This window comes from Lissotriton helveticus, chromosome 5_1, assembly GCF_964261635.1.
Source record: "Lissotriton helveticus chromosome 5_1, aLisHel1.1, whole genome shotgun sequence".
In the NCBI taxonomy this organism is placed as follows: Eukaryota; Metazoa; Chordata; class Amphibia; order Caudata; family Salamandridae; genus Lissotriton; species Lissotriton helveticus.
In genome coordinates, this window is record NC_136065.1 from 1,956,898,192 (window position 1) to 1,956,909,421 (window position 11,230).

Sequence of the window (11,230 nt, forward strand, 5' to 3'; positions counted from 1 at the left end):
ACGAATGGGGGGTGGGGGGAATTCCAGCCATGGTACAAATGGGGAGTTGAGTTAGGAGACAGCTCTGTATCAGGAATGATGGTGAGGATCTACCAAGGCCACAGGCTGTGAAGCCAAAGTGTGTGTGTGGGGGGGGGGGGGGGGGGCTAGAGAGGGAGGTTCAGGCCGCCAGGCAAAGGGGGAAGGGGACAAATGCTGCAAGGCCAGAGGGGCGACTAAAGACTATCCAAGCTGGAGGGGAAGAAGACCAAAGGCCGCCCAGGCCAAAAGAATGAACGGGACCAGAGGGCGACAGGCTAAAGGGGGGAGGAAGAGGACCAAAGGGCGCTAAGCCAGATGGGGGTGGGAGGGAAAGAGGACCGAAGTTTGCCATGTTTGGGGAGGTGCCAAAAGGCATTTCCTAAGGCTGCCAGACCAGAAGAGAAAGGGACAAAGGCCACTAGGCTAAGAGGGGGGTTTGGGGAGGGCAAATGCTGCGTGGAAATGGGGGGTGCGCAAAGGCTTCAACAACAAAGAGGGGGTGGGATCAAAGGCTGCAACAGTAAAGTGGAGTGGTACAACCAAAAGCAGTAACGACAGAGGAGGGGGGCGGACCAAAGGCCTCGAGGGCAGAGGGAGTAGGACCAAAGGCCGCGAGGGCAAAGGGAGTAGGACCAAAGGGAGTTGGACCAAAGGGAGTAGGACCAAAGGGAGTAGGACCAAAGGCAGCGAGGGCAAAGGGAGTAGGACCAAAGGCAGCGAGGGCAAAGGGAGTAGGACCAAAGGCAGCGAGGGCAAAGGGAGTAGGACCAAAGGCAGCGAGGGCAAAGGGAGTAAGACCAAAGGCCTCGAGGGCAAAGGGAGTAAGACCAAAGGCCTCGAGGGCAAAGGGAGTAAGACCAAAGGCCTCGAGGGCAAAGGGAGTAAGACCAAAGGCCGCGATGACAAAGGGAGTAGGACCAAAGGGAGTAGGGGCAAAGGGAATAGGACCAAAGGGAGTAGGGGCAAAGGGAATAGGACCAAAGGGAGTAGGGGCAAAGGGAATAGGACCAAAGGGAGTAGGGGCAAAGGAAATAGGACCAAAGGGAGTAGGGGCAAAGGCCACGATGACAAAGGGAGTAAGACCAAAGGTCGCAATGGCAAAGGGAGTAGAACCAAAGGCCCCGATGGCAAAGGGAATAGGACCAAGGGCCGCGAGGGCAAAGGGCGTAGGATCAAAGGCCGCGAGGGCAAAGGGCGTAGGACCAAAGGCAGCGAGGGCAAAGGGAGTAAGACCAAAGGCCTCGAGGGCAAAGGGAGTAAGACCAAAGGCCGCGAGGGCAAAGGGAGTAGGACCAAAGGCCGCAAAGGGAGTATTGGCAAAGGCCGCGAGGGCAAAGGGTGTAGGGGCAAAGGGTGTAGGGGCAAAGGGTGTAGGGGCAAAGGGAGTAGGGGCAAAGGGAGTAGGGGCAAAGGGAGTAGGGGCAAAGGGAGTAGGGGCAAAGGGAGTAGGGGCAAAGGGAGTAGGGGCAAAGGGAGTAGGGGCAAAGGGAGTAGGGGCAAAGGGAGTAGGGGCAAAGGGAGTAGGGGCAAAGGGAGTAGGGGCAAAGGGAGTAGGGGCAAAGGGAGTAGGGGCAAAGGGAGTAGGGGCAATGGGAGTAAGGGCAAAGGGAGTAAGGGCAAAGGGAGTAAGGGCAAAGGGAGTAGGACCAAAGGCCGCGAGGGCAAAGGGAGTAGGACCAAAGGCCGCGAGGGCAAAGTGAGTAGGACCAAAGGCCGCGAGGGCAAAGGGAGTAGGACCAAAGGCCGCGAGGGCAAAGGGAGTAGGACCAAAGGCCGCGAGGGCAAAGGGAGTAGGACCAAAGGCCGCAAAGGGAGTAGGACCAAAGGCCGCGAGGGCAAAGGGAGTAGGACCAAAGGCCGCGAGGGCATAGGGAGTATAACCAAAGGAGCGAGGGCAAAGGGAGTATAACCAAAGGACGCGAGGGCAAAGGGAGTATAGGCAAAGGGAGTATAACCAAAGGACGCGAGGGCAAAGGGAGTATAACCAAAGGACGCGAGGGCAAAGGGAGTATAACCAAAGGACGCGAGGACAAAGGGAGTATAACCAAAGGACGCGAGGGCAAAGGGAGTAGGGCCAAAAAACACGAGAACCAGATAAAAGAAAGGAGGTGAAAGCAGCAAATTTGGGGACGGTGATGAGGCAAAGTAGGAGCAAGCAATGGGTGCCATAAGGAAGAGGAGTTGAGGAACATGCGAGGAGTGGAAAATTGACGAGTGGAAAATTGACGAGTGGAAAATTGACGAGTGGAAAATTGACGAGTGGAAAATTGACGAGTGGAAAATTGACGAGTGGAAAATTGACGAGTGGAAAATTGACGAGTGGAAAATTGACTGCTGAAAAGGTGGGGGGTTGAACCTGGCGGGAAAGAAATTGTAAACTCAAAGGGCATAAGCATAATAGGCAAGGAAATCAAGACACACATGAGTATTTCCCCTCGATTTTTTTATCGTTAGGAGATACTTTCATACAGACAGAATCCTGGTGCTGGGACTCTTCATCTGAGGCAGCCATGCGCTTTATAAACCCAATAAACATATGGGATGAGCAGCGATGGCAAAGGGTTGTGGGAAGCAACCATTAGTGAAGCAATGAGGTGAAAACTGATGCCAATGGGGGATATCATACAGTTACAATGGTTGCTAGTGAAATGGAAAGGGTCAGCAGGCACGGTGGTGGGCAACAGAGGGTATGACAGTTGCTTCAATAGATAGAAATAGTGTAATACGTTTGACGCCTCACCCTCTGTGTCCCCATGACTTACCGTGTGGTTGACTCCCCACATAAGGACGCTGAGGAGGGGTTCACTGGCTCTGAAGAGCTTCACCTTCTGACATACGAAGTGCTTCTTCTTGGTTTTGGTTTTACTGGCACTGAGTGCGGCTGCCGCCGAGGAACTGCAGTTTGCTGCCATGGCTCCAAGATTTTGGAGGAGACTATGTAGGAATGTATGAGCCCTAAGCAGTGATGCTCTACTGTCACTTACTACGATGGAACTGCAGATCGGCAGCAGAGATCAGGATAGAGGGAGTACCAGAGCTCTGGTGCAGGAAAAATTGGTGAAACTAACAAATGGCATGGGGGGTGGGAGGACCGAATGTCAGGGGGGGGGGCGAAGTCTCAAAAACTGATTTAGAGCCTGTGGAGGACAGATAGGATTTGTGGGGTCGGGACAGAAGGGAGGGGGGGTCGTGGCCAGCAGGAAGGTGGATTCTTGGCTACGGTACGGCTGACAGTCTCTGATTGGAAGAACAGTGCTCGGTGTGAAAAATCTGACACTGAGAGCGCACCCCAGGGAGGCAGCGTCCGGATGATGTGGCCAGTTTCCGCTATGTGAAGCAGGACCCAAATGGGATTAAACACTCTCTGATCGAGCTGGAGTGGGAAGGAGGGTCACTTCTGAAATGACAGTATTGCAGTAGGGCCCGTAACAGTGGGCAGTCTCCGATAGGAGAGGGCTAGCAGTATGTAATAGGGGCAGGGAAGTCCGAGAATAGCATTCTTCGGTGAATGCAAACCAGGAGGTGGTTGGTGTTTCCACAATTAGCTAAGGCGGAGCCCGGCGTGGATGCTTTTTTTCCGTGAGGCGGTCGCAGTGTATGAGCTGAGGACTTGCGTGCCCGAGTGTTGGTGGGGTCTCCCGTAGGAGGGCGGAGCTGGGGACCTGGAGGGCGGAGCCCCGGGGGCTGCTCAGCGCGCCATGGCCTCCTTTGGCTCCGGCCACCTCCCCGCTTTCTCCCCGCTCCTGTCGCTGGCTCCACAGCCACCTCCCTCCTTCACTGACGCGCCAAGATGGCGCCCACCCACTGCCACCTAGAAATAGAAAAGGGACATTTCCATGGGCCTAGAAAGAAGACGATGGTAGCCCCGCCCACGCCACAAGGAACGGCCCTCACCTCGAATGTGATTAGCGCGTGCGGGATTTACAGTCCTTCAGGTGCCGTTGACGTGAGAAATTGGCATCCGTTTTGAAGCTGTTCAAAGTTTGTCGTTTCCCCACCAAGATCCGCGTTTTGATCGTGTTTCACCAGTTCTATAGCGGCACAAATAGTTCTCAATCAGAAAAAAGCTAACAAAAATAGTAAACACGTGCAACTACGTTTTAAAATCAAAGTTATATCTAAATCTTCACTTTTGTTGACAATAATGCGAGAACTATTTATTTACTTATGCATTTTTATATAGCGCGGTGTTGTAACCTAGTTCTGGTTTCCCCCCGGGACCCTATGACAAGTGGTGTGTGCCAGCTCTCCTGCGCGAGAGCATCCCTTGCCCCCCCACCCTTCCCATTGGTTCTCCAACATTCCATCCTGTCCAGGTTCCGTTCCCCTGCCACCCACTGCCATTATTATTCTGACTAACTGACCTACGCACCGCCTTAAGGTGTGGGGCTGATTTAATAAACTTCTACTTCATACTTCACCTTGACCCTGACATTCATTTCAACAGTGGCGACGAGGACCTCAGCCCCTCACCACGAACCCACTGCCTTCCAATTTGAATGCGGAAGCAACCTCTTCTAAAGGCACGGTGCAACAGGTCAAGAGCTAAGGAAAGCTCCGTAATTCCGGCTAGTCGACTTTTGAGCGGGTCGAGTGTGAAATAGCCTTCGACTTGTGAGGAAGTCGAATGTGAAAGGAGCGAGAAACAGCTCTGTGATTTCGGCAAGCCGGCTTTTGAGCAAGTCGAGCGTGAAAGAAGCAAGGAACAGCTCTGTGATTTCGTAAGCCGGCTTTTGAGCAAGTCGAGCGTGAGAGGAGCCATCGACTTTTGAGTGGGTCGAATGTGAATTCATCCATGGACTCATAGCAGATTTATGCTACCAGTGAGTGGTGAGCCGTGAAGTACAGTGAGGAAACTGAGCAGCCTCCATCAATCTCGGCAAGTGTAATTGAATAGTGACAGTGGTAAATGAACCGTGGATTTTCCAAAAAAGTAAATGTAACCGGTGATTACTAATGAAACTCTGGGCGCTTTTGTGGAGCTAGTAAAGCAAAGGAAAAAACGCTAGACCCGAAGCGGATGATCACTGGATCCTGAACAAGTCTTGGAGGTGAGCCTGGGCAGCCGGGTGGTGGTGATTTAAGCTGCGCGTTAGCGTGTGTAGTGAGATCTTCTTCACATACAGCGCAAACCCAAGCCAAACGAGACAACGCTGTGTGAAAGACAGAGAATTGCCAGTTGATAAGCGTTGAAAGGAGTTAGTGTGCAAAGTTCTCCACAAGACTGAAAATCAGTGCAGCGCTTGTCTAATGAGCAGCGTCTTACGTTAAAGTGAAGTGCGTTTCGGTGAAAGTGAGGTGCGGCGCAAATCCGTAAGTTGTAACTGTCCGAATGAAAAAAGGGTGATACCTTGTGAAGCCTTCCCGCTTATGAATTAAAATGGACATTCTGTGGTGGAATAATGATGAAGACATCACTCACTGAGGCCGGAGGTGTGTGCCGATCCTCTGCGGTGTGAGAACCTGCTGGTGTCAACTTCTGGTGCCGAGGTTTGAGTGTCTCGAGTTGTGGATGCCTAAGTTGGACCACAGTCATCGATGAAGTTTTCTCTGTCGGCCGAACCTTCGCTTCATGCGCATATTCCCTGAGGCAAATTCCAGTCAGCTGTTTTCGCGCTTCTTCCTCAAGCCAATCTGCGCATGCTCAACTGCGTGTGACGTCACTGGAACGCAGCGCTGGAGGCCATTTCGAGCAATAAGTAAACAAGGGCGTCCCACTCACGCCTCCCATGAGTCAGTGTTCAATCCTGTCAACGTTGTGATTGCGAACTGTGCACAAATTAAATACAAAAAGCTACTAATACTACAAGCATAACGTGAAAGTTCTAGATGGGTAACACCAACTGAAATAACACACGTTTCTGCTGCAATTACACGGATCGTGTTGCTCCCCTTCCTAGACTTACCCTCCCCCAATGTGAATAGAGGGTAAACGCGAAAGGTAATCTACTCCACCTGGTGACACTTCATGAACTCGTTTGGTCATCAAGATGATCGTGTGCATAAGCACTTAAAGGATCCCAATGCATAGAGTTCTCCACAGCGTCAAAGATTAGTGCCTCTCACAACTGTTTAGCCGTGTCCTAAGTGATTTGAAGTGCGACGGTGTAAACCCATGATTGTTTAATAGTTCAGCAGCACATTGTGAAGAGACCTTTCTGCACCAGTATGCGTCAGCCGCTTCTGGCCTTCCTGTACAAGTCTGATTGAAGAAAATCCTGTCAGGGGATTTTCGCGCCATAAACGCCCCTCCTGTGTACCCGTCTGCGCATGCGCCAAGGCGTGCCACGTCACTGGAACGCAGTGTAAGGCGCCATACGGGGAGATCAGCGCTGAGTTTAGAATCGGTGTCGGGAGTTCTAATCCCGCGTTGGCACACGCTCAGTTTGTGAAACTTTCCGTGATAAGACACACAAAAGAGAAATTATACAAGTCTAATAGGTTTGCAACTGCAACATGGATAAAAACCTAATGTGCATTTTACCCCCACCAGGAAAAGAAACCAAGAAGGAAGCGAACAGTAATGTTTTTAAGGAGGTGATGGATGACTTAAGTGAACATTTCAAACAAAAACTATTGGCCAACACACAATATGTCACAATTCACCGGGAAAATGGTGTTTGCAAAAATGAATGTAACATGAGTGGAACCAAACCTGAGAGTACCATAGACATAAATGGAGTTGGGATTGACGTTATCGCTGATTCAGGTTCGATCTGCACATTGATAAACATGAATATATGGAAAAGTAAATTGTCTGTGACACAAGGCAATGAATTGATGGAAACTGAAATGTCCCCGATAACATACACAGGAGAAAACATCAACCTAACAGGGGGTAGTGTAACGAAATTGAGCTATATGAAGAGAAGCACATGGAGTACGGTTTATGTTTCAGAAGAAGGACCCTCGGTACTGGGGTGGGAAGAACAGAAGAAATGTAACAAAATGGTAGATTCCAACCGTATTGAACCTTTGAATAGGCTGGCACAAATCAACAACAATCTCAGTTCAAGCTCCAAAACGTTAAGTGAGGAGAAGCCATCTTCCATGACCAAAAGGGGATGGACAAAGGCTGCATGGAGTAAGAAAAGGGAAAATGAAGCAGTCACTGACAAATTCAAAACTAAACATAATGCATTCACGAGTTATGAGGTAAAGGACAATATAAGTGGAGAAGTCCTGGAAGACAAAAGCGAACTGACCCATGGAGGAAGGTGTATGGTATCTCTGTCCACGGTACCAGTGGAGTACAATTGTAAATCTACCCGCCACCAAGATGTGGAAGTGTCGCACTCTACAGCAAGAATCAAGTCAACACCCGTCACAAGAAGGAATGACGCTGACGACCGTCACCTAGAAGAAAATGATGGTCAGTGTCTGGTAGAGTCGAAATGCAACATGCAAGGAGAGTATTATGACTGGTTATATGATGTAGAGCCAGAGAATGAAAGTAAAAACGCACACAAACACGTACTAGATCCTCACCCCAAAGCACAGATAAGGATTAACAAGAGGCTTGTGGAACGCTGGGGTGAATGTAAATTTAGAGACACAGATGACACAACCACATCCTTTAGGGGAACTCACGTGATGAAATTAGAGGAAGAACAGGTCCTTGCGGATGCAAGTATCGAAGGCATGAGAGTTGCTGGAAAAGAAAGTACAAGTGACACTGGTACAGAGTACTACAAGAGATGTGATGTCAGAACCATCCCTGAGAGTGACAACGTGAGGGATACCTGTGGTATGAGTAAGTGTAAGCGCAGACGCGGCACATTATGGTCCTGGAAATATCCCAAGAAAAAGGATTCCAAAGCCGTGGTCCCTCACCAGGGTGGAGAAGTCAGTTCTAGTAACAGCAGACAGGAGCACTATACTATAAGGGAGTGCCATGGTGGAGAGAACGATGAGGAATCAGAGAAAGGGAACAAGAGGGCACTCAGACCAGTACCATGCCCACACCTTGTGGTAAACATAGGTACGGACTAGATGCATACAGGTCCTGCGGGCCAGCATAATACCTGTGGATAACAAGACCCAGCGAGCCCTTACGGAAGCTCACCATCCACGTTAGGAATATGACTGTACTGTGTGAGGCCCTGCCACGATGAACGATGCAAAGTCTGATGATGTGGAATGGGTCACACCCAAACACCTACAATGTTTCCACCCTGAAGGTTCCATGCTATGATATGTGAGTTGAGGACGACAACCAAGCTGGACACTGTCCCACACCCATAAACACAGCTCACGCCATCTCCCACCTGCCACTGACTCAGCTGACTGTCAATCACTCAGACCAGTCCCTGGGGGCCATCCCACGCACTCCGTTCACCAAACGGAGCTGTACGGCAACTCCCACTCTGTCTCTGAAGCCAGCTTGGCGGTCACTGCTTCAGCGTTGGGTGGGCAGAATCCACACGGAATCCCAGACTGACACACAGTGCGTTCCTCATCTCCCGTGGCAAATAGAACGTCAGGGAGAGTCTTCCTGATCCCTAATGTTTTTAAAACTGTTTTGTGACCAATGTTTACCAGTTCACTCACCCCTAAAGTTCTTCCTGCCACACGTTGGACATACCTGTCAAAACCCTCAAGAGAGGAAGATGTGTTGTAACCTAGTTCTGGTTTCCCCCCGGGACCCTATGACAAGTGGTGTGTGCCAGCTCTCCTGCGCGAGAGCATCCCTTGCCCCCCCACCCTTCCCATTGGTTCTCCAACATTCCATCCTGTCCAGGTTCCGTTCCCCTGCCACCCACTGCCATTATTATTCTGACTAACTGACCTACGCACCGCCTTAAGGTGTGGGGCTGATTTAATAAACTTCTACTTCATACTTCACCTTGACCCTGACATTCATTTCAACACGCGGACTTTCCCAAAGGTGACCGAGCGCTTCACAATAGGACCAGTTACGTTACATGAGGAGAATGTTACAAATGTACACGTTACAGAAGAAAATGAAATACAAGAAGAGGTATAATACAGCAATAGATGACAGATGACAGTCACTCAAAAACACACTAGGATGACACTTGCAGTCACTCAAAAACACACTTGGATGACACTTGCATAGAATACAACATTTATAATAGCTAAAGAAATTCCTTGAGGGACTTGAAAGGGCGTGTTCTGGAAGTTCTGGAAGTGTATTTGGAAGAGAAGAGATTATGGTCAGTTTTGAAGGTCCGGGTAGAGGTGATGGTGCGGATCTGCGGCGAAAGTGAGTTCCAGATTCTCACCGCATTGCCTGAGAAGGATTGAGCCATCGATCTTTCCCTTTTGAAAGTGGGTGGCTGAAGCAGTCATTTTTCCGCATTGCGAGACGGTCTAGAGCCTCCAGAGATTTTCTGTTTCTTCGCCGGGTAGCGAGGGGAGGAAGTTTGCAAGGCTTTGTGCATGATGCAGGTCGTCTTGTAGATTGATCTTGCCTCTATGGGAAGCCAACGTAGTAGGGAAGACAAAATGGGTGTGATGTGGTCATTTCTTTTGGCCCCAAATATAAAACAAGAATTGGCATAGCTAATAGGTCTCGCCTTTGGGACCTTATAACTGTTTATCCATGCAACAGTTGATGTTGTTGCACCAAAGATGCATACAGAAGCTAGAGCGGTCCTGGAGGAGAGACTGGAGTGAGGCGAGTCGTAAAGAATACCGTACGGCTCTGAGCAGGTATAAATCCGCTATACGGGTGGCAAAATCAAGATTCTTTGAAGAGCGTATAGGTTCTGCGGCCAACTCTTCCAAAGAGTCATTCAGGGTTATTAAGGAGCTACTTAATGCCCCTGAACCCCAGGTTTTACACGAGGACCCTCGCAAAAAATGCACAGAACTGGCCTCGTTTTTCAAAAGAAAAATTGACAACATATTGGCTTCCCTCCCCCGGCTAGGCGAGGTCCCCTCCTTGGTGGACAATTCCAGCTCTCAATCTATGATGCAATCGGTGGAGATGGCCTCCCTGGGTCCGGTCACTATGGAGGAAGTTCTGGCGGTTCTGGGCTCTATGAAGAGCGGCTCCCCGAAAGACCCAGCACCTATTAAATATCTCAAACAGGTGTCCTCTGCGATTGGCGGCCCTGTGACGGACCTGATAAACCTGTCCCTCGCCCATGGGGTAGTCCCCCCCAGTTGGAAAGGGGCGGTGGTTAAGGCCCTTTTGAAAAAGCCTAACCTCGATCCCGCCGATCTCGCCAACTTTCGGCCTATCTCCTTGCTGCCGGGTATCAGTAAGGTGGCTGAGAAGCTGGTGAACAGGCGCCTCTCGGACTTCTTAGAAGCCAATTCCCTCCTGGGCGATTCCCAAACGGGTTTTCGTCCCGGTCAGGGGACTGACACTGCCCTGTTGGCGGTCGTGGAGAATGCTAGGAGCATGCTGGATTCGGGGGGATCAGTGGCAGTGATCCTCCTGGACCTCAGCGCTGCTTTTGACACCGTGGACCATCAGGTGCTTCTCCAACGGCTGTCAGGGGTGGGGGTCACGGGTCTGGCCCTCAAATGGTTCGCTTCCTTTTTGGAAGATCGTTCATTTGAGGTGTGGGAAGGCCATGAAAAATCATCTTCAACCCCTCTCCAGTGTGGTGTGCCACAGGGCTCTTCATTGAGCCCTACCTTATTCAACGTTTACATGGCCCCCCTGGAGAGTGTGGTACTGCCGCTGGGTATTAAAATCATCAGTTATGCTGATGATACTCAGCTGGTGGTAGGCCTCTCCCAGTCGGCGCACCATCCCGACCGGCTGCACACGTGTCTCGAGAAGATCTACACGTGGATGTGCAGCTCAGCCCTAAAGTTAAATGGCTCCAAGACGGAACTGATGCTGCTGGGGAACTCCTCTCCATCTCTGTCCCCCAGCAGCTGGCCAGACTGTCTGGGACCGGTACCCCCCCCCAAACAGGAGATCAAGAGCTTGGGGGTATGGCTGGAGCAGGGCCTATCGTTTAAAACTCATGCCAAAAAGACTGCTGGCGTGTGCTTTGGCCTGCTCCGCGCAGCTCAGAAGATTCTGCCCCTGCTCCCAGTGACCACCCGAAGGCTTCTCATCCAGGGACTTATCATCTCGCGGCTGGACTTCAGCAATGCGTTATTCCTGGGTGCACCCGAATCTACCCTGAATAAACTGCAGCAAGTGCAGAACGCGGCGGCCAGGCTTTTGACGGGTCTTCCCAGGCGTCAATCTGCTCGCCCGGCGTTGAGGGCATTGCACTGG

The 11,230-nt window shown here is 50.8% G+C and overlaps 1 protein-coding gene across 1 annotated transcript in view; it reads right to left on the reverse strand.

Moving 5' to 3' along the window:
* The window catches only part of PIP4K2B (phosphatidylinositol-5-phosphate 4-kinase type 2 beta), a 551,068-nt gene extending 547,243 nt beyond the window's left edge, over positions 1–3,825 (reverse strand). The window contains exon 1 of the mRNA XM_078645621.1: positions 2,784–3,825. Coding sequence (XP_078501747.1) covers positions 2,784–2,933 — 150 coding nt within the window. The 5' untranslated portion in view covers positions 2,934–3,825. The remainder of the gene's footprint in view (positions 1–2,783) is intronic.
* Positions 3,826–11,230: the final 7,405 nt, after the last annotated feature.